The 24544-nt window shown below is 39.9% G+C and overlaps 1 protein-coding gene across 4 annotated transcripts in view; it reads right to left on the bottom strand.

Annotated features, from left to right (window-relative positions):
- POU2F1 (POU class 2 homeobox 1) overlaps window positions 1-24544 on the bottom strand; it is a 185903-nt gene that overhangs the window by 32776 nt on the left and 128583 nt on the right. For all 4 annotated transcript variants that reach the window (XM_058701609.1, XM_058701610.1, XM_058701612.1 and 1 more), the window contains 6 exons: window positions 16400-16500; window positions 13592-13645; window positions 11584-11703; window positions 9264-9452; window positions 7426-7552; window positions 5394-5488 (listed from right to left, as the gene is read on the bottom strand). In XM_058701609.1, coding sequence (XP_058557592.1) covers window positions 5394-5488; window positions 7426-7552; window positions 9264-9452; window positions 11584-11703; window positions 13592-13645; window positions 16400-16500 — 686 coding nt within the window. The remainder of the gene's footprint in view (window positions 1-5393; window positions 5489-7425; window positions 7553-9263; window positions 9453-11583; window positions 11704-13591; window positions 13646-16399; window positions 16501-24544) is intronic.

The raw sequence follows: 24544 nt of genomic DNA, 5'->3' as shown, positions 1-24544 counted from the left end.
CAGCACACAAAAATGATACCTCGGTTTGTAACTGGAATGCGTCACAAGGGAACAACTTAAGGAAACGGCTCTGTTCACGAAGAACCATGAGGACCACGTGACACCGTGGGAGGTACGACATAACGTCCCGTGAGAAGGGCAGCGCGTGAGATTGTGCCTGCCAGAATTCCAGTTAAGGTTTCCGTGGAGGTCCATGGAAACAAATACACAAAAATGAAACCCATGATATGTGGGCTTTCAAATGTTCTGAATGCATGTATCTGATGCATATTCAGAGTATACATAATAAATCAGATTTTAAAGACTCTATTTCATAAATATGCCACTTAAACCACGAGTCTCAAAACAGCAGGGACCGTATCTATCTTGTTTACCACTATCGTTATCTCCAACTTGTGACACGGTATGATAAAAATAATAAGAATAAAACAATTTTAAGGGGGAAAAGTAAATCATCTACAGTTTAAATAACTTAATAGCTTTGTTTTGTTTTCTTTTGTCATTTCCGTTGACCTGAATTTCTTTCCTTTTTTTTAATCCTATTTTTAATTTGTTGCACAAAGTTTATTGCATCTGTAAATGTTTCTCTTACAAATCGTAAACAATTTTCAAATCTTCAATTACAAGGCACGCATCTCACAGATCAGAGTAACCTTTATGATATGATCAAGACATTGGAAGGGACCATAAGGCACAAAATCAAAGCAGCAAACTTTGTTTATACTCAGGTATGAATGACATATAAAAAAAAGGCTGTATATATTTAATGTGTACATCTTGATGAATTTGAAGATAAGCATACCTCCATGAATATGTACTGTCACCACCCACAATGCCCTAAACTTATCCATTACCTACCTCCCTCCCTCGGATCTACATTCTCAACTTTAACTGTAATTATAGTATATATAATTTTATACTCCGTTTCATAATTATTTTCAAAGGCTGACTGAGGCAATATTATAATTTATTTAACAATTTCTTTGTTAACAGATGCTTCTTCATTTATGTTTTCACTAACACAGTTAACGCCAGAATGAAAAATTTTGTGCACAGGATTCTTTTCCCCACCCTTGTAATAGGTTGAGATAAATTCAGAAGTCATTTTCTGTAACTGGATAAAGGGTACACCACAAACAACTCTATAGCTTTTGATACACACCATAATGTTGGTTCTCACTACATGATGCTAGTTTCCTCCACATGGTTTGTGTTGGCAGTTTTTAAAAATGTTTTGCTAATTGAAGGAGTGCATGGTACTTCACTATCACCTTTATTTGAATTTCTCTTATTACTCAAAGTAAAAGTTTCCCATGTGTCATTTATTATCTGTATTTCTTTTATCGATTGGATTTATATATGCATAACCCATGTGTATTAATGATCTCCTTGTCCTCATCCTCAAAGAGCTCATCAATTGTTAGAGATTAAGCCTCTGTCTGTTGTATTAGTACGAATAATTTTTCCAATCTGCTTTTTTCCTTTTATTTTTCAGGGTACATACGCTTTAAATTGTCATTTGGGTGAACTTTTTTTTCCTCCTTTCTAGTATCTTCTCTTGCTTCAAATCTAAGAGAGCTTTCACTTATTTCAAACTCAAAAATTCCTTTTAATGGTCTGCTTGCTTCCTCTATATGTTTTAAAATATTTATTTAAATCTATCTACAATTTATTTGGGGACACGAAAGAATGATCTCTTTTCCTTTTAAAGAAAATACTCCATTTCCTTCTTACACAAACACAAGGCTACTCTGTTTTACTCACACGCCCCGAGGAGAGCCTGCCCTTGTGAGTCCTCATTAGCAGAAGGGACTACCCTGGCTGCAGCGTAATTGCTCTGTTGACCCTTCCTATGAACAGTGGCCACATGAGAGATTACAGGCCAGGGTTACAAACGAGGTCTCCGGCTAGGAGTTTTCTTGTAATTTAAATGCGTCAAATACCTCCGACTCTGACCTGGTTAGTAATAAGCTCTTTCCAACGGAACCAACCGGGCCAGAAAACTACACAATAGGCATCGCACAGGCCTACAACCAGAGTAAGCTAGTCTCTATCATCCTGCTTCAATGAAGACAGCCAAGTTCACCTCTGTTATGTGTTGTTGACACTGAGCAATTTTCAACCTGACCAGTCTGGAGGAGGAGTCCAAACCAGCACCAACCACGTGAGAATCCTCTGCAGCTACACGCTTCGCAGTGAGACTGGCTGACAGGTAGACGTGAGCCTCAACTACCAGACTGTTTGTTATTTCATCTCCAGGCTTGAAGGAGCCCCGTTCTCAAATAGTAAAGGACTAAAAATGGCTTGGGTACCTTTAGGTGGGGTGGTTACAGAGAAGTTACCCCAACTCCAGAAACCTCAGGTTGGACTGGGCCAGATCTAGAAACGGCAGAGTAGAAGTCAGTGAGCAGGAGTCAGGATGGCGCTACACCAGCCCTGCCACTGTGTGCGGCGCACGAAGGCCAGGGAGGAACTGCTGGAACAGGCTTTTGCAAGACTCCAACCTGATTTTTTGTATGCGGCATATTCACAATTAAATGCACAATTTAAAAGTATGCGGTTTGATGTTCTGACAACCGTAGGTAGTCACGTGACTGCCACCACGTTTAAGATACAGAACATTTCTATCCCCCACAGAAGTTCCTTTATGCTCTTTGCCCTCCGTTCCCCATCCCTAGCCCCCAACCCCCCGGCAAGCACTGATACAATTTCTGTCCCTATGGTTTTGTCTGTTCTAAAATGCCATACACACTGAATCATACAGTATGCAGTCTTTTGTGCTTGGCTTCTTTCACTTAACATAATGCTTCCAAACTTCATACGTGTTGGTAAATGTTTCAGAAGTATATTCCTTTCTACTGCTGAATAGCATTCCATCATATGGATATGCCAAAAGTTATGTTACCTATTCATTAGTCGATGGACATTTAGGTTATTTCCAGTTTGGTGTGATGATGGGTAAAACTGCTTTGAACATTTATATATAGGTCTTTGTGTGGACATTCATTTCTAGAAGTAGAATTGCTAGGTCATAAGGTATCCTGTATAAGAAACTGCCAAACTGTTTTCCAAAGTGTTTGCAACCCCATCAATAATATATCAAAGAGCCCAGTTGCTTTACACTTGGTACTATCACAGTCTTTTTGATTTTGCCCATTCTAGTGGGTATGTAGTGATATTTCATTTGCGTTTCCCTGATGACCAATGATTTTCAGCATCTTTTTATATGGTTACTGGGCATTCACATATCTTCTTTGGTGAAGTATTTTCAAATGTTTTGCACATCCCCCCTTTTTAAAAAGTCAGGCTTATTACTGAGTTTGTGAATTAGTTATAAATTCTAAAGACACAAGTCTTTTATCAGATATAAATCTGAAGGATATTTTCTTCCAGTTTGTGGCTTTTCTTTTATGCTTTTAACAAAAAGATTTTAATTTTATAAAATTAGTCAATTTTTTTCTTTTATGAATAGTGTTTTTGTGTCCTATTTAAGAAACCATTATCTTACCCAAGGACACACAGACTTTTTTCCTAAGTTTTCTTCTGGAAGGTTAGGTCTTATTACCCTTTTCAAATTAATCATTATAAATTGTTTGCTTGTTTGTTTTTGCCTACACATAACCAAAGACTTTCCTTTTCTCACTCAAATCTTTGGCACCTTTGTGGAAAATCCTTTGGCCATAGATGTGTGGGTCTACTGAATCTTCTATTTCATTTCTGTTCATATGCTGTTATCATGCTGTCTTCATTACTGTGGCTTTATATTAATTTTGACATGAGGCAGTCTTTCAACTTTCTTATTTTTCAAAGTTATTTGATTTTTCTACGTCCTCTACAATTCCATATAAATGTTAGAAACATGATGCAAATTTCTATTTAAAAAAGGCTGCTGGGTACTGATCGGAATTGTGTTGAACATATAGATCAATTTGGAAACGAATTCACGTTTTAACAACCGAAGTCCTCTGATTCATGAACACATTATAGCCCTCTATTTATTTAGGTCTTGATTAATTTCACTACTGAAAATTACATAGAAGTCTTGCAAATGTTTTGTGAAATTTATCTGTAAGCAGGGTAAATATTTTTCCTCTTAAGTTCAACTTCCAAATGATCATTGTTAACACCGACTTTGTATCCTACATACTTGCCAAACTCGCTTATTAATTCCAGCAGTTTTTTGTAGATCCCTTAGGATTTTAACAGAGACAATGATGTCCTCTGCCAATTAAAATGTTTTACATATTCCTTCCTAATCTACACGTCCTTTATTTCTTTTTCTTGTCTTACTGCACTGCTAAGACCTCCAGTAAAATGCTGAATAGAAGTGGTAACAGTTGGGGCACCTGGGTGACTCGAGTGGTTAAGCATTCAACTCTTAATTTCAGCTCAGGCTGTGATCTTACAGTTTGTGAAATCAAGTCAGAGCCTGCTTGGGATTCTCTCTCTCCCCCTCTCTCTCTGCTTCTCCCGTGCTCATGCATACATGCTCTCTAAATAAATAAATGTATGTATGTATGTATGTTTAAAAAAAAAAAAGTGGTAACAGTGGACATCCTTGCCTTATTCCTGATCTTGGTGGTATGATGTAGGGGTTTTTTTTGTAGATGCCTTTTACAAGGTTGGAAACCTATTCCTAGTCTGCAAGAGCTTTGTTTTTGTCAGTTCTTTTTTATCATAAACAGATGCGGAGTTTTGTCAAATCTGGACATATGTTAGTGAGAACTTGCAAGAGTGTAGACAAAGCGAATCAGAGCTTAAGAGTGATTCAGGATCAGCCAGTTCAATTACCTAATTTACACATGAAGAAATGAAATGACGTGCTCAAAGTCACAGCTGGTGACTTTTCACTTCTTAGTGAAAGAGGTCTAAAGCTTACATCTCAAGATGTCTAGACCTATACTTCATGAGAGAGCTAAACTCTGGTAGAAATGAGCTAAAGCAACATCTCAAAGTTGAAAGAAAACACGGGGATCGGAACTTCTTTGCAGTTTCTTCAAAAGGGCAGAGGACCGTGATGTGTTTTAACTGAAGCAGTGGGTTTCTGGTGCCAGTGGTAAGCTCTCCTGCCAACTACAGACAGGGGAGGAGTGGAGGGGAGGATGGTCGACGAGCCAGAACTCAGTCCTCATTTGCCACTAACACGGTTAGTTTGTATAAATACAGAAGAAAACAGGAACTCCTTGCACATTTTCAAAGACTACATCAATCTGATAGTATTGCTTTCTCAAGCTGGTACGTCTCGCTTTGAATTTTTGCTCAGTGTGAAAACTATTTGGATTATTTTTATTAGGGTACTGTGGGGATCTGTTGCGTTTTTAATTGAACCAAGTCCAAGAGTCCCTCAAAACATCAGGGTAAGAGAAAGTAATCCTCAGTGGGAGAAAACCGACCTGGGAGGTGAGGGTGATGCTTGGCTGCGACTGTAGGAGGTTGGCTTGGCTTTGCTGAGGTAGTTGCGTTAAGAGATTTTGCGCTTGCAGGAGACCTGGAAAACACAAATGTCCTGTCAGATACACTGAGGATTCCTCTGAACATATGGCAAAATAAAGAATAAGAAAGTGAAGTGAAAATTTCCAACTGATCTTTTCATAGTCTTAGCAGTCTTAAAATTCTTAATGTCTTACTTTCCTAAAATTCAATCTTGTTAACTACAACGCGGGCAGTAAGATATGGGACATAAAACTGAAAACGATATAGGGGCACCTGGGTGGCTCAGGTGGCTGAGTGGCTGTCTCCTGATTTCAGCTCAGGTCATGATCTCACGGTTCGTGGGATTGAGCCTCGCTTTGGGGTCTGCGCTGACAGCGCGGAGCTTGGGATTCTTTCTCTCTCTCTCTCTCTCTCTCTCTAAATAAATAAATAAATAAATGAACGTAAAAAAAAAAACCCAAAAACTAAAACTGATATATGTCTTTGATAACCTGTCTGATGATCTCTCTGATTGGCCAATCCTTTATTTTAGTAAGGAATGGATGAAAATGAAGAAGTATTCTAAATGGAAGCAAGCCTGAAACTCTAAAAAGAGCTCACCTTCTTGTTTTTTTAAATGTTTTTATTTACTTTTGAGAGAGAGAGAGAGAGAGAGAGAGAGAGACAGACAGAGCATGAGTCGGGGAGGGGCAGAGAGAGGGAGACACAGAATCTGAAGCAGGCTCCAGGCTCTGAGCTGTCAGCACAGAGCCCGACATGGAGCTCGAACTCATGAACCGCAAGATCACGACCCGAGCTGAGGTCAGATGCTTAATCGACTTTGCCACCCAGGTGTCCCAAAAGAGCTCACCTTCTTAACCCAGCATCCATTAGAAACTGCCAGTATATATTGGACCAGAGAATTGTCTGATTCATGACAGGAGCAAGCTATCTGTTAAGTGGAACAGGTATTTACGCGAAGAGATTTTGGAATGAATGATCAAGAAGAAAAAGGCTAAAGGACAAAAATAATGAGGAAATGGTAGCAATGCACTAACGTTTGCTGGGGTGAAGCCTTGATACCCTGAATCTCTCTACTCTAACCTCCACTAATCTTACAAACAAGAATTGAACTTATCTGATACAGAAATTTACCACTAAGAGGCCTTAAATGTGTTTTTTGTAACTCAAAAGTTTGCAATTTCTAATATAACACTCTCTCCTTCTCAAACTTTAAAAGAGAACAAAAGATTGTTAGAAGCATATGCTTTTAATGCTCAGTCCACATTTTTTAAATACATTCCCGAGAAAAACTATCAAAATACTAGAAGTAATTTATGTTGGAAAGATTTCACTTAGATTTTTGACCAAACTCTTGGTTCACCATGAGAGATTGAACAGATGAAAGGCGGTAAAGGACGGTCTTCAATACGTGGCATGCATGCATGACCAAAAATAGGTTTTTTTTTCCCTTAGCTAAAAAAAAACCCAAAATAAAAAAACCCCATTTTTTTTGTTAATGTTTGTTTATTTTTGAGAGAGAGAGACAGAGCATGAGCTAGGGAGGGGCAGAGAGGGGGACACAGAATCCGAAGCAGGCTCCAGGCTCCGAGCTGTCAGCACAGAGCCCCATGCGGGGCTCGAACCCACAGACCACGAGATCATGACCTGAGCCACCCACGCATCCCTCTTTCTTCTTCTTCTTCTTCTTCTTCTTCTTTTTTTCTTAAATTGATTTTTGAGAGAGAGAGGCAGAGAGACAGGGGGACAGAGAATCCCAAGCAGGGTCCGCACTGGCAGCAGAGAGCCCGACGCGGGGCTCGAACCCACACACCGCGAGATTGTGACCTGAGCCGAAGTCAGACGCTTCACCGACAGAGCCGCCAGGCGCCCCTAAAACATGTATTTTTCTTAACACGGATACTGAGTCTACAGTCAGATTTCATAGAAACATTAAAATGACAGCAGTCGGTGCGCGTGGCGCAGAAGCGGACGGCCTGGTGCGCTGCTTACCCTGCTGGCCCTGGGGCGTCTGTGAGATGATAAACTGCGCTGGCTGCAAGCTGGTGGTCGGATGGACCAACACAAACTGCTGCAGGTTGAGATTCTGCTGCTGAAGCTGCTGCAGTTGCTGCAGATCCTAGAGAATCAGAACGAAAACACGGATTGGGGATCCTGAAACGAAAACTCGCCGGATCATAAGGTTCCCAGGAGATGAGCTGTGTCGTCCACATAAAGAAGAGTCGCTATTCTACATTCTTCCGTCCTTTTCAAACAGGGCGCGCTCCGGGTGTGGTCACAGAGCGTGTGAAGAAACCCGGAGCCGCGGTAAGGACTTGCTACTTCTGCCCGGATCCACCGCGTCACGACTTGTGTCAAAGGGAGTTTTCGATAGCTACTTCAAATTCCCTCCGAACAAACGGTTACGGTTGAGTGATTTTAGCCTGGAAGGATCAATATGGGTTTTCAAAGTCAAGTGAGCAGAGAGTACGTTGGGGTTTTAAGTATTCAACTCATCTTTCCCTTACATAAAAATGGAGAGTGCTGTGTCTGAAACCGCATCGATAAATTAAAGTATCTATAACGATTCGTTACATTTGGCGCCAGTCTAGGGGCGCCTGGGTGGCTCAGTCGGTCAGTCGTCCGACTTTGGCTCAGGTCACGACCTTGCAGTTTATGAGTTTGAGCCCCGAGTCGAGATCTATGCTGACAACTCAGAACCTGGAGCCCGCCTCAGATTCTGTGTCTCCCCCTCTCTCTGCCCCTCCCTCCCCTGCTCGCACTCTCTCTCGCTCTCAAAAACAAAACAAAACAAAACAAAAAAACCAAAAAACCCCACCTTAATTTGGTACCAGTCTAACTCGACTGAGAAATAAGTGTAAAAATACCTAAAAATAGTGATCCATATAAAAACCTAATCCAGAACATATCAAACTTGATTACACCGGTCTAGTGTTTTATAATTTTCAACGTGCCTTCATACACATTATCTTAGTAGAAGAATGTCAACATAGGGTCTCAAAGCTCATACATTAAAAACATATTTGGTGGGGAAGAAAGTGGCCACAATTAAGACATTATCTTGAAAAAGCTTGTGCATGATAGTCATAAAGATTAGTCTGATACCTATTCTTTGCTTTGTATAGTTCCCTGGCTCTTTTAAATGTCCCAGTCAAGCTCTAGCTACAATGCAAGTCTACTTCTGAGTCTTCTCTGGGGGGATAAAGATAATTGTCTAGCGCTAGACTCATAAGAACTCTTCACAGAACTCACTGATACCAATACTCGGACTTTTTCCCTCTCCTGGGGACGAAGGACTTCATTTACCTTTCTTCCCAGGCAGCACCGTCTATGCCTCTCAAGTAACTTTTTATTATCTCTGGATACTCTGCCCTGAAGTGTGAACACTGGAGCCAAACCGCCTCCGAATACAGCTCTGCACAGAGTTAATCGCTCCGTAGCAGGGAGAGGACGGGCCGTCTCTCTCACACACGAGTGGCAATATTCACTGCAGAGCACATGAAAGAACCCATGCCTGCCATAATTAGCTAATTAAAATAAATACAGTAATCCCCTGCTTCAGAAATATGCCAACTAATTATTCGAGAATTGTCACTTAATGTAAACAGTTACTCAAATAATCAGTTATGTGTTTATAATATCAATTCAAATAAGCAAACAAACGTATTACTTCTAATTCAGCGGTAAGGAAGGCGACCGCGTCCTTCAGGGCTCTCGCGCTCCTCGGGCCTTTTGAGGAGCCACGCCGACGATCAGAAAGTGGATTCTGTGCTGAAGAGGGCCCGCCGCTTGATTCCTCACTTCCCGCCCCTGCCCAAAGGGAGACTCACCTGGGAGATCTGGATGGGCTGCGACAGGGGGATCTGCGTCATGGGCGTGGCGGCGGAGGCTGAGATGGTGGCCCCGGCAGCGCTGTGCTGTTGGCTGGCGGAGTGCTGTTGGACCGCGGCGGCCAGCAGCTGTGCCTGCGCCTGCGCCTGCTGTAGCAGTAACTGTTGCTGGGCCGGCGTCAAGGTAAGCTAAACAAAATGGGAACAGACGTTCGGGACGGTCTGCGGGAGAAGGGCCCCTAACGCAAGCCGACTGCTTTGCGGTAGGGAACTCCAGGGCTGTGAGACCTTAGCCACCCGCCTCCACACGGTCAGCTCGAAGCTGAAACGCTGATCAGCGATCGAGCTGCCATCACTGGCGGAACATTTAAATTAGAATGGTGGTCCTCACTCTGGACTTAAACAATCATTCAAACGTGTCCAGGGCTCGAGGGTTCAGGCAAAAAAAGTAATTAACTAGTAAGCAAGAAAAGAAAAAGAATCCACGCTGACAGGATACGAAAAGAAATTTACACCCAACAGAACAGCAAGTGATTAGTCAGATGAATGAGGAACAAGGATGCTGGATCTGACCGCGGAAAGAACTGATAAGGCCCAGCTGCTTCCCATTAGCATGAATCTCTGCCATATTCCATCATTTCCATTGTGTCCTAAGATATGACTAAAGAATATGAGCTCCATTTGTTTCTTGTCCAAGTCTCCCTACAGCCCCTCCCCAACACAGTCCTTTCTGTTATTTGAAAGCACTGGGTCTCTACAACTTTATATCCCCTTTCCAACACATTATCTCCGTGAAACAGGTGGTGACAGTGGGGACAGCGGCTCTCTTTACATGCAAATGAATCCTAAAGCCCAGGTTTAATAGAAGCTCCAGCCACATGAACCTGGAATCCCAAGGGTCTCTTACTATTATAGACACTAATCACCTGAAACAGACCCAAACAGTAAAACGGGAAATGTATTTAGAGCAGATTAAAACTTGCTTTCATAATGCAACTTAGTTCAGACACAAAGTAATAAGTGTGTTCAGCCTTCCTTTCGGTGGCATGTTCTGATCAGACAAGAAGGAAGCCTGGAATATATACTTTATTTTTTTAAGCTTTTATGTATGTATGTATGTATGTATGTACGTATGTATGTATGTATGTATTGTATTTAGTTTATTTTTGTAATCTCTAAACCCATCATGGGGCTCCAACTCACAATCCCGAGATCAAGAGTTGCATACTCTAGCGACTGAGCCAGCAAGGCATCCCACCCTGATATCTATTAAGCGCGTGTACATTCACTTAGTGGCACAACCCTCCTTCTAAAAGGGTCCAATACAATTTGTACATCAGAGACATAAGAATCAAAATGAAACCATTCAAAAACTTAACAGCTGTCAAGATACATATGTTTACAAATATTTTACGTAATAAACATATTAATCTCCATTGAGGAGATATTTAAGACCGTTTTGCAACTTCTAAAACATACTTAACTAAAAGAAAGGAAGTAAAAAATTGTGTGAGTTGATGTGATGTGAATTGAGTAACTACTCTTCCTTACCAGTCTCCTAGCCTTTCTACCCGCAAAATAACTTAACAGACAAACGTTCAGCACTGGAAAAATACTTCTGGTGTCTTAGAGCACAGACGGCTGAAAAGTTAAAAGTTTAATGTATTCACAAAGGCCGATCTATTACCAATAAAAATAAAAGACATTTATTGACTTACATGCCAAGCACTGTTCTTTTTTTTACAAACACTGTTATTCTTTATCTATATAACAATATTGTGAGCACCTCACATAGACAACATCTCCATTTAACCGAAGGAAAACTGAGGCACAGGGAGATGAAGCAATGAGTTCACACAGTAAACTGTAGAGCCAGGATACGAGACCAGAGGTTTCATTTTAGAACATGACACAGTAATTTAAAGAAAATATTTTTCTTGTGTAGGTACTAACCCACTCTTTGACTTCTACTCTGCAGCGATATCGTAACTCTAAACTGATGACTATCATCTCATCAATATAATGATCTCAATCAGAGGACGACTCCACTGCATGATGAAGCAACAGGTGACACGTGGGTTTAAAAAAGTCTCTAGTTTATCGAGAGCATCTGCAAAAGTAAGAAAAGATACCCCGAACACTTATGACAAAGATAATTCCTTTTAGGAGCTGCCTACGGCGTAGCAAACTCTTTGAAGAAAACAGCGCCAGGCATAACCACGTCACTTGTGTGCTACAGCAAACGGTTCTAATCAGATATTGGCCCGTGGCAGTTCTGACACAAAGAAAGTTTATTATAATTCTCTCAGTGAAAACTTACCCCAGTTATCTGTCCTCCAGCCAGCATCAGCTGGGTCTGGGGGATGGCTGCCTGCACTGAAGGCTGCTGGGAAGGCTGGCTTGGCTGCTGTGAATCCCCCGATTCTTCATTAGATTTAGACTGGGAGGGAAGGGGGGATAAGAGATTTCAAGTAACTGATTAAAGAATACTACTTAGAACTCCATATTTTAAGACTTGTTTACAACATGGATTTATCTAGTCATGAGTTTTCTGGTTTCATTCTTTTCCTTTCTTATTAATCTTTGTATTTTCCTAATTTTAATATAGGACATTTTTAGACTTTTTCTCACTTAAAAAAAATCACATTTCTTATTTGTCGTTTCCTAACTATAAAAGAAAGAAATGGTCAAATACAGAACACATGAAAGTAGAAAAATAAAATATAAAAATTACCCACAATACAAGTTGCTGGTATAGACTTCTTGTTCCAATGCCAGCAAAGTTGCACTTAACAAGTTTTAAGAAAAAAAAAAATTGGTCCTCCACAAATCAACAGAATTTTTCAGAAGCCCAGATCTCAACTTCAGAAATAAGGACTAAGGGAAAGCACATTCTCAACCCATCTCTACATCAGACCCTCCACCCCTGCATCCTGAGATGTATTCGGTGGTCAGCCTGAAACCCCCTCATGTATCATCTCGGAGCTGACAACTTGACCCACAGAACTTTGGATCTAATATCTAAAATAACTGCAAATTTAGCATCTCTCATCAAGTAACACACAAGTTTGGAGGGGAAACGCTACAGTCAAGAGGGAAAGAGAACACACTCCTAAAAGGGACACTAAGAGGAAATTTTATGGTAATTAAAACTGGCTATGCGAGCATTAAAATTCTGCATAGATTTGCATATTTCCTACCACCTGTTTTGGGGACTACAGCAAGGCTAATTAACATAAAGGCTCTGATTAATTCTGCCAGTCATTGGGAGATAATTACAGTGCAGGACTGTAAACACGCCGCACTGGAGATACAGCCTGTTTGCCAACATCTCTCCAAGGGATGAAAGTTTACCATGGCAACCAAGGCAATTTTCTGCCTCCTCTCCCTCAGAAAGGAAGGTCACATTATCTCCTTTTCTTTTCTCTTCTTGCTTCCATGTGTTACCAGGTCCATATTCCATTGGGTTCCCGGGACGCTCAACCCAAGGTCTTTAGTCATTAGCAACACTGAAATCAATCTTTTAGAATATGGCTTTCCCCTCTTGACTGTCAGCTACCTAAACACTGTAACGAAAGGAAGCAGCAGATTGACTGAATTATGGAGTAACGCATAATAACTGAACTTTGTTTTACCACATGATTTGTGCATCAGCAAAGTAGCCAGACTTAACCTTTGTTTTTAAAATCTTGATCCGACGCAGCCCGTCAATAACTACACCAGGCTTAGTTACGAACCTTAGAAGCACAGCACTTTAGAGCAGAGAGGGACCCTGGCAAGCTTCTAAACTTCCCCACTTAAACAAATGTAAAAAAAAGGAACCCCAGGATGTTCAGTGACTCGCCAAAGGTCATACAGCTAGTTGGTGGCAGAGCTAGAATGCACACTAAAAACCTCTGTACCTCAGCCCGGTGCTCTTTCCTCTACACTGTAAAACCACAAAAAGGCATCTGGAAACAAAAAAGGGATTTACAAATGATTTGGCTTTGTGTTTAGGTATGTGTTATCACTGTAAAACTCAGAAACAGCTTCCTACACTCACGTATGCTCCCCCAGATAAAAATTAAATAAACTTACACATCCAACTCTGCAAGTAGACTTCTCTTGTTCATCTTTTGTCATTCACAGTAGTATAACATAAACTGGATTTTTATGAATGTGTTGTCAATGATTATCAGTATTTGGATCTTAAAGACATTAGGTAATAAAAAAAGGTAATACTCCTAAGTGTTTCCTATTATAAAATTATTGCATGCTCATTACAAAAAAGTCAGAAAAAATATGGGAAAAATAGTAAAACTGATCCATAATCCCGAAACCCAGCTTACCTGTACATTTAAAGACTGAGCAGCAGCCTGTAAACTTGTTCCAGCGAGCTGGACCTAAAAAAGTAGTGACGTAAAGTTCTAGTACGATACTACTGACATCCATCATTCGAAGTTGACATCAGCAAGTATTTCAAGAATCTCTACTAAGTGCACGTCACTGAGTTAGAACTAAGAACACAAAGAGGTCTATCTTACAGAGGTAAAACTTTATGGACAAGCTCACGGTTCCTCCACCTCCTACCAGAAGATGCTGTTACCAGTTCTTTTCTGAACATGTTTTCCCACACTAAGCGTCATCAGGTGTGCCACTCTTGTATTAGACACTCCTTATCCTGTTTATAATCATTGGACACTTAGATTCTAAAAGCTTAACTCAGGGGCGCCTGGGTGGCTCAGTCGGTTGAGCGTCCGACTTCAGCTCAGGTCACGATTTCGCGGTCCGTGAGTTCGAGCCCCGAGTAGGGCTCTGGGCCGATGGCTTGGAGCCTGGAGCCTGCTTCCGATTCTGTGTCTCCCTCTCTCTCTGCCCCTCCCCCATTCATGCTCTGTCTCTCTCTGTCTCAAAAATAAATAAACGTTAAAAAAAATTAAAAAAAAAAAAGCTTAAGTCATCCATTATATAAAGAACACATGAGAACAATCTACTTGCATACATTATTTTTACCATTATAAACAATCAGAATTACCTACTCATTCTAATTTCAAAATTTTCAAGTATATACCAGAGTAAAAACCTTACATATACATATGTGTGCGTGTGTATATACACACACACACACAACACCTATACAATCAAGTCCTTAGAACATTTATAGTCATAACTCAAAACTGCTGGCTGAAATAAAGACTCTGTCCTATATATAATCCATACATGAAAGTCTGTCACAACATTTCATGCATTCAGAAAGTTAAAAAACCATGGTTATATCAGAATAAGGGACATTGTTTGGCAGCCACGTTAATACCTGATTCTGGCAAGTGTCATCAATGGATGCTCTAATGGGTGAGAGGTGGGGAATAACATGATATTTACATATTCTCAACCATCTCTCCACTGATACTTATTAATTACAAAAGGAAAAGTCACCACTAAGGACACACGTGCCTTCTGGTATAATCCACCAAGAACACAATACTACTTATGTTGTACTCCTCCCCAAACCCTAACCGAGCAACACTATAGAATGACTAGTTTGTACTCTTCAAAAATGTCAATGTCCTGAAAATAAAGAAAGACTATGTATGGGGAAAAAGAATATAAGTTAGAGTAGAATAAATGAAGTGTAAATTAGAATGGCAGCAGTCAGCACAAAAAGTAGGAAACATGAGAGACAGTGCTACTACATAGGATCCTGGCAACTGACTGGATATAGATAAAGAAAGAAGTCATGAATTATTCCAGGGTTCAAATCTGAGAGATGGAAAAAATGGTAGTGTCACTGACAGGAAGACAATGAGTTCCACTTTCGATATATCCTATAACTTCAAGGTTTCCTGAAGTTAAGTGTTAGTATGGAGCTCATATAGAGTTCAGAGCTAAAATGAATGGACTGCTGCCCTTTGTTTATAATTTTTAAAAAATGTTTATTTATTTTACAGAAGGAGAGAAACAGAGTATGAGTGGGGGAGGGGCAGACAGAGAGGGAGAGACACGGAATCCGAAGCAGGCTCCAGGCTCTGAGCTGTCAGCACAGAGCCCGACACGGGGCTCGAACTCACGAACCATGAGATCACGACCTGAGCCGAAGTTGGATGCTTAAATGACTGAGCCACCCGGGCGCCCCTAAAATTCCTTGATTTAAAGTCCTTTGGTATGGGGCATATTGAAGGTTCAAGGATTCTGAGCTGGAGGCCTTGTAGCTGATGCGGGAGTTGTGCTCATCTCGGAATTTGGATCCAATGGAGAAAAGACTGCATATCATCTATGTACCTTCAGGGATTTTTTTAAATACATTTGGACCATCACAAATTTATGCCAGATGGACACTTAATATAAGCCACATAAACTATCAAAAATGCTATCCCTCTAAGAAACCAGAAAACTTGTTGGAGGCTACAATATGTTTTTAGGGGGAAAAAAAAAAATCAACATGAAAATAACATTTTTGTTCTTCTACAATATATTCTTAAATTATTTTAGATGCTAAATCATCTTAATATTTTATCCAGAAGTTTCATGTAGAAGTTTCTCTACTTTCAGAAACACAAAGCTATGCACCTGACCAAAGTCTGTCAACTAGGGCCTCCCTCTAGTAGAAGATGCTAATGGCTGCCTGCACACTGTCCCTTTGAATTTGGAGAATAAACAGGCTTTAGAGGACCTTTCTAAAACTTCACCTGTTTCCATCACAGGAGCTTCTTTTATATAAAGCGTAGGTAGCCTAAAAACATATTTTATGAGCTCAAAGACATATGAAGATACATTTTATGAAGACATATTCTGAACTGAGAGCCTTACTCAGCAGGTCTCGGGCAATGGTGACTACATCCTTTTGGATGACTTTGTAATTTACTACCTTCAGTGAGCCATCACAGACCCACAGTGACAAAAACAGTAACCCCGTTGTTATATACATTCCATTCATAACAAAGAATTCCTTTTTTTCACACAGCTGCGGGGTCAATAGCTATATAGTCAATTAAGCTACAGGATTCCAGCCGAACCATTCAGAAGGACACAATTAGGTGCGATTAGCACAGGCTTTAATCAATGTAAAAAGTCCCACACACTGAAGTAACTTCCCCAGGTCCTCGCATTTCATGCCTCCATTTTTTTACCCTCCCTGATGGTTGAGCAGAGCATCCTACCTGATGGAGATGTCCCAGAAAAGCCTGGGCCTGGGCCGTTGAGATTGCTCCCCCAACAGGCACGGGCTGCTTCTGAAAGTCCAGACCATTGGTTTGTGTGCCTGGAAAGCAAGCACGATAATGTAACTATTAAAAACAAACTCAACTGAAATAAAGCACTAGCCTTCAGTCACCAGCACTGATCAGCCATCAATTTTGTAGAAGCACTTTCCTAAGGACCTCCAAGGACGAGAGGGATTTAAAAGAAAAAGGACATACAGTAAAATGATTTCTCTACTAAAGGGAGGGCGGCGGGACAAATAAATGAACACCAAGCTTAAGAAACAGAAACTAAAATATAAAAAATGAATCCCAGCCATAAAGGCAGTGTTAGAGAATTTGGAAGTGAATGCAGTGTTTGGGGTCAGAATAAGCACGGCACTTATAAGGAAGATATTATTGTCACTGTCACTGTTGGGAAGAATGGTAGAAGACAGACTTCTAAAGAGGGACTGAAGTGCTCTTCTGGTCCCCAATTCTCCATATTTGGCATGGACAGAAGAAACTCACTGGTGACTTTGCAAGATGATTTATTCTTAACTTATGCTTTTACTACATGACAATCTCATGGTGAAAACAACCATCTGCAGAACATTTTTAATGATTTCTTCATTTCCAAAGTATAAACTGCTGCATATATCTAATTAGCAAGACCTCTGCTGTAACTATAATCTTCTAAATGTCATCCTGTGCTTTTTAACCACTGATGCTGCAATCAGATGTTAGAAGAGGACGGACTAATTTATGGAAAGACATATCACTCTAATACTCAAATATTTTTTTAAGGATATAATACATGGTTTTCAAACTACAATATCCAGGTACTATTTAGAAATCACCAGAATTCTTTGTACTCAACAAAATATAACAGACTCCGGGAACCTGCAAGAATCACCGAGGCACATGAATGTGGTCTTGACTTGCCAGTTCCTACCACTCAAACAACCCATCTGCCCGTCCTCACTCCTGTGTGTGCACACATGGAGCACACCTGTTGACACCTGTTGGGACAGTACGAGGCAGAACATTAAAGTAGTATTCCTAAACGGCCACTAACTTCTGCCTTTATATACTCTCATTTCTAGCACACGAATCACTTTCAGAAGAATAATGAGGTAGATCACAGGACTCAAAAGACCTATTTAAGGTTTCCGTGAGATAATTATAAAAGGAGTGTCCATATATTTCCACCTGCTTAAACCCTCATAGTGTATCGTTCTCTTATGGTTTTTTCCTAAAGTTTCCCATAAATAGTAAATTAAAGAACTACCTAGACATAAACATTTAATCAAGTTAAAAGGGTACATACTTGTGTCAAGTAGTGAGAAACTAGTGTGAAATAAAACTTAAAAGTAATTAATTAGGGTCACCTTCATGAGCCACGTACAGAAGTTTCATTATTTTAAAGTTGCACATTTTGTCATTAGCCACTGGTCTCCATCTCCATGCAGAAAATCATTAATGCTCAATATATATTACATAAATGCGTAAGACTGAAAGAAGATGAGATTTTGAAAAACGGAGACAAGCGGTTAATTAACACGTCACCAATACAGGAAGTCTTCCAGAGCCAAATATTTCACCTCTCATGGAGATCCTAAAAATTCCATACACTGGTTCCACTTGCAAGTTGCCACGAAAACGAGAAGCTTGTGAATCACAAAGCACTCTAACACACGATTGACTGATTTCTATCCTTGGTACAGAGCCTGCCACAGTGGCCTATAGGTAATACTATTTAGGTGCCCTGTCTCTACCTCTTGGGGGGGATGCATAAAGGCATGGTATCTAAAGCCAGCAAAGTGAAAGGACATTCTCAGACAATTCAATTAAACAGAGATAAATTCAATTCAGATAAACAGAGATTTAAGATGCAAAAGCAGGTATTTTTTTAAGTAAAACTCTGAGGCTCCCCTCTAAGGTAAGGGATGGAAGAAAGGAGGGATCACGGGGAAATCATTCTTGTAAAACATAAAGACCTAACCTGGGCTAAAAGGAAAGAAAGAACACACACACACAGACACACACACACACACACACACACAGACACACACACACACACACACACATCAGACTTGAGTATGAACATAAAGACCTAACCTGGGCTAAAAGGAAAGAAGAAAGAACACACACACACACACACACACACACACACACACATCAGACTTGAGTATGAACATAAAGACCTAACCTGGGCTAAAAGGAAAGAAGAAAGAACACACACACACACACACACACACACACACACACAGACACACACACACAGACACACACACACACACACACACACACACACCAGACTTGAGTATGAACATAAAGACCTAACCTGGGCTAAAAGGAAAGAAGAAAGAACACACACACACACACACACACACACACACACACACACACACATCAGACTTGAGTATGAACATAAAGACCTAACCTGGGCTAAAAGGAAAGAAGAAAGAACACACACACACACACACACACACACACAGACACACACACACATCAGACTTGAGTATGAACATAAAGACCTAACCTGGGCTAAAAGGAAAGAAGAAAGAACACACACACACACACACACACACACACACACCCACCAGACTTGAGTATGAACATAAAGACCTAACCTGGGCTAAAAGGAAAGAAGAAAGAACACACACACACACACACACACACACACAGACACACACACACACATCAGACTTGAGTATGAACATAAAGACCTAACCTGGGCTAAAAGGAAAGAAGAAAGAACACACACACACACACACACACACACACACACACACACACACACATCAGACTTGAGTACGAACATAAAGACCTAACCTGGGCTAAAAGGAAAGAAGAAAGAACACACACACACACACATCAGACTTGAGTATGAACATAAAGACCTAACCTGGGCTAAAAGGAAAGAAGAAAGAACACACACACACACACACACACACACACACACACACACACATCAGACTTGAGTATGAACATAAAGACCTAACCTGGGCTAAAAGGAAAGAAGAAAGAACACACACACGGACACACACACACAGACACACACAGACACACACACACACACACACACACACACACACACACACACACATTAGACTTGAGTATGAAGACGGCAGTACAGGGAGACAGGATGTTGGGAGTCAAACCAAATGTGTGCCAGAGAAAACAGGAACATAAATAAGGAACTGGGGGTATTAACAGCTTGGGAGAGAAGGTGAATTATGTAAGAAGATTAACACAAGATATACAGAGTTTGAGAAACCCCCAAACAACGTAAGAAAAGTGACCCAGAAGGCATTTAGAAATGACAGAGGCCAGAGATAAAGACGCTATAAAGTTGCCACCGAGCAGTGTTACTGAGGTGAACCTTGGAGATCCTGAATCCAACCTCCTTATTTTACTGGAACAAACAGATTAAGGAATCTTAAGTGAATTATTCAAAATGTCACAGCTAGTTAGTGGAAGAGCCCAGACAAGGACAGGGTCCCCTGGTTATATCATTCACAGGGAAGCGATAGGTGAAATCTGAAGAGTAAAAGTGTCAACCAACTAAGAGTGGATATAGAGCAAAGAAGCCTGAAGAGGGCACCTACATTAGGGAATGTAAAGACAAAGATTAAGCAGTTAGAATACAGAAAAAAAATCCCTTAGGACTAGGGTGCCTCAGGAGGCTTGTAGCCAAAGCAAGCTACAAGGACAGGGTAGTTTACTGCTGTCAAATGGTACAGAAAAAGATCAAATACTAAGAAATTAAACCAAAGATAATAGATAAAAGGGAATAAAGGAAAGACCAACAATAATCAAAGAGGGAAAAAACCCCACATAATAGAAACACCAACTTGGTTCTTTCAAAAGAACCGTATAGATTATAAACTGGTATGATGGAATAAAAAAATAAAAGAGAAGGAGCAAATGATTTAAGGATGACAGAAAGAAGGACACAATAAAAAAATGCCGCAGTTACTATAAAAGAGGATTATCGTGAACCAATAAAATTCATGCCAACGAAAGTAAAACTTAAAAATGGATTACTCTCTAGAAAATATAACTTACCAAGACTGACTCAAGAAGAAACAGAAAATCTAAAGGGTCCTGTAGTATTTGAATAAATTTAATTTGTCAGGAAAAATCTTCCCAAAAGGAAAAATGAAAACAATTTCACTCTGCTTGCTTCCAGAAATCCAAAGGAAAAATAATTCCAGTATTTCACAACTTTTTCAGAGTAGGGGGAAAAAGTAAACAATTCCTAACTCACTTTATGAGGCCAGCAGAATCTCAATACCAAAACCTGACAAAGAGGAGTATAAAAAGGAAAAAAAAAATACATGCCTGTTTTACTCACAAACATGTAAAAAAGTATCCTAAATAGTACTAGCAAAAATAATCTAATAAGGTAAAATATGAAGACTACAATGGACTGGGGGTGCCTGGATGGCTCAGTCAGCAGAGCATGAGACTCTTGATCTCAGGGTCACGAGTTCAAGCCCCACATTGTATGTGGAGCCTGCTTAAAATAAAGATTAAATTTTAAAAACACTACAGTGGATTTATTCCAGGAATGCAGGGTTCGTTTGGGGTTAAAAAAATAAAAAAGTGTGGGGTGCTTGGTCAGTTAAGCATCTGACTCTTGATTTCAGCTCAGGTCATGATCTCACGCTTCGTGAGTTTGAGCCCCACGTCGGGCTCTGTGCTGACAGCTCGGAGCCTAGAGCCTGCTTCAGATTTCTGTGTCTCCCTCTCTCTCTGCCCCTCACCCACTCACACTCTGTTTCTCTCTCTCTCTCTCTCTCTCTCTCTCTCAAAAATAGACATTAAAAAAAAATTAAAAAGAAGTTTAAAAATAAATAAATGAATAAAATAAACACTTTTTAAAAATCAATTAATGGGATTCACCACATTCATTAAAAGGGGAAAACATAATCATCTCAAAGAATAAAGAAAAGCCTTTTCAATTTTCAATTAGAAATTTTCTAACTGAATTAGAAAAATTCAACATCCACTTATGATAAAAATTCTACGCATAAGAATAGAAAGAAACTTCCTTAACCCTTATAAAGAGTAAAAAGCACTCCCTTTAAGATTAAGAACAAGATAAGTGTGCCAGCTACTGGAAGGCTCAGCCAACAAAACAAGGCAAGAAAAGAAAATACAGAAGTTGGAAAAAAGAAATAAAACTGTCTTTTCAGATGATTTGATAATGTAAATAGAGTATCCTAAGGAATCTAATGATCTATTTCTAGAATAAGAGAGTTTAATAAGGCTACAGCACACAAAATCTATTTTAAAACTGCTTTCATACACCAAAAGAAAACATTTCTTACTAACTTTAACACTTCCAAAAATATACAATTCTGGGAATAAATCTATCAAATGATAGCAAGTCCTAATCAGTAGAAAACTGTAAAACTTTATTTAAAAATTATAAAGAGGGCATAAATAAATGCTCATTTACTAGAAGCCTCAACACAGTAAAGATATTAGTCCATTCCAAACTGATCTATGGAATCAAAGCAATTTCATATGAAAATCTCAACAACTTTTTTTTTTTTTTATGTTTACTTATTTTTTAGAGAGAGTGAGTGGGGGTGGGGGGTAGCAGAGAGAGAGAGGGAGACAGAGAATCCCAAGCAAGCTCCACACTGTCACTACAAAGCCTGATGTGAGGCTAAAACTCATGAACCATTGAGATCATGACCTGAGCTGAAATCAAGAGTTGGATGCCTAACCGACTGAGCCACCCAGGTGCCCCTCAACAAGTTATTTTCTTTCTCTTTTTCCTTCATTCTCCTTCTCGGGGTTGGGGTGTGTGTGTGTGTGATTGACAGACTGATCCTAAAATTAATTAATTAACTGATTAATTGTAAAGTTTATTTTTTTTAGTCATCGCTACACCCAACGTGGGGCTTGAACTCACAACCTGGAGATTAAGAATCCCATGCTCTTCTGACTGAGCCATCCAGATGCTCCATGATTCTAAAATTTAAGTAGAAGGGCAAAGGGTCAAGATGCTTTAAAAAAAAAAAAAAAAGTGGAAGGACCTGTATTCTTTGAGACATTACGAGTTATCGCAGAATGACAATAATTAGAACAGTGCAGCACTTGTGCAGGACGAGCAGGCCAGAGCAGAATCTGGAAACAGAGCCACACGTATCTTTAGACACTTGATACATGACAGGGAGTGCTGCTCGTCATGGAGTAAAGGACGGAGTTTTCAATAGAAGGGTAACTGGGTATCCATTTGGGAAAAAAAATGAAATTAGATCAATTCACACCATACAAAAGAGATAAAGAAGAAAAAAAGCAAGCAAGAAAAAAAAGATATTTTCAGAAGGATTAAAGGCTTAAATGTGAAGTACAAAACTAGTACCTTTTCAGAAGACGAACTAAGAGTATATCGTCATAACCTAGAGAAAAGGAAGGATTTGTTTATCGAGACTCCAAAAATGAAGACATACGTTTACTTCAAAACTGAAAGCTCTGTTCATCAAAGGACTACATAAAGAAAATGACAAGGGAAAAAATACACGTAATACATACAAACAAAGGATTAGTATTCAGAACAAAGAACTCGTATGAATCAATTAAAAAAGTCAACCCAATAGAAAAAAATGGGCAAAAAACAAATGAATAGGAATTTCACAAAAGAAGAAACATAAATGGTGCACAAATACTAGAAAAGGTGTTCAGCTTCCTTGGAAACTAGGTAAATGCAAATTAAAATCCAAATACAATACTACTTTACACCCACGAAATTGGCTAAAATTACAAAGGTGGTTAATGTCAAGTTTTGTGAGATAAATTCTTATTCTCTGTTGGTAGCAATATAAACCAGTACAAATGCTTTGGAAAACTGGCGGCAAACCATAAGAGACTCTGAACAAACTGCGGGTTGCTGGAGGGGAGACAGGCTAAATGGGTGATGGGCATTATGGAGGGCACTGTTGGGATGAGCACTGGGTGCTCTGCTGGGTTCTACTCCTGAAACCAATTCTACACTGTATGTTAACTGACGTGAATTTAAATAAATGAATTTTAAAAAAAAGGAAAAAACACTTCTGGCAGTACTGAGTAACACTGGAATAAGTTCAGCAATTACACTACTAAGGAAACTCTGGTGACTTTCATGCATATGCATCAAGAGATAAGTACAAAATTATCTTATGGCAGTATGTCTGGAATAGCAAAAGCCTAAAAACAACCCAAATGTCCATCACTAATAAAACGGATAGAAAACTTGTGATGTACTCATATAATGGGATATTATATCCAGTGAAAATGAATTATAGACATATGTACTAACTTGGATGAATCTCCAAAACATAATGTTGAACAAAAGAAACCAGTCAGAACATAGTATGATTCGATTTATGTAGTGGGGACAGGTGAATCTAAGTATTATTTGAGAAAGTAAATACACAGATGCAAAAAATGTGGAAAGAAAAGCAATGTGACCAATAATGCTGAATTCAGGATGATTGTTCCCTCTGTGACAGAAGAAGCGACTGTGACCAGGGTGGACCTACACTGGTCCCCTGGGACATGGCAACAGTCTGATTCATGGCCAGAGTGGTAGACACAGGAGTGTTTATACATACATGTTCACATACAGGATTCTAAGAGTATTACGTTCACATGAAAACAGGAAAACACCCACAGTGACAAAATAGTTGCAGTACAATTTCAGAGACACATCCAGATGGCAAGGAGCAAAGGAAAAATCAGGTGGTAATGAAGCCAAAGTGGTGAGCAGGGGTCCTTCCTTTAGTAAGTCTGGCAGTGGTGGGAGAGAGAGAGGACAGTAGTTGCAAGGGGTGTAGACTGGGGTGGAGGGTGAAGTCTGTGGGCTGATAAACCCACACACACCTCGAGATTTTGAGGGAAGGTTCTATGGGAAGGGATACACTGAAGATACAAGAACAAGAGGAGGTGAAGAGATGAGGCAAGAACTTGAAGGAAATGAGAAGACACAGAATTAAGAGTGAAAAGTGGAGGATCATAATAATGGAAATGAATTTCTTAAAAGCGAACGAAAAGGAGAAGACGGACCTAGAAACATGTAACGCAGAGGGAGGTGGTGGGGCTCAAATCAGACAGCTACACTTTTCT

Source organism: Neofelis nebulosa, chromosome 15, assembly GCF_028018385.1.
Source record: "Neofelis nebulosa isolate mNeoNeb1 chromosome 15, mNeoNeb1.pri, whole genome shotgun sequence".
Taxonomy (NCBI): domain Eukaryota; kingdom Metazoa; phylum Chordata; class Mammalia; order Carnivora; family Felidae; genus Neofelis; species Neofelis nebulosa.
Note: the sequence above shows the minus strand (reverse complement) of the source record. Positions and strands in the feature narration are given on the sequence as shown.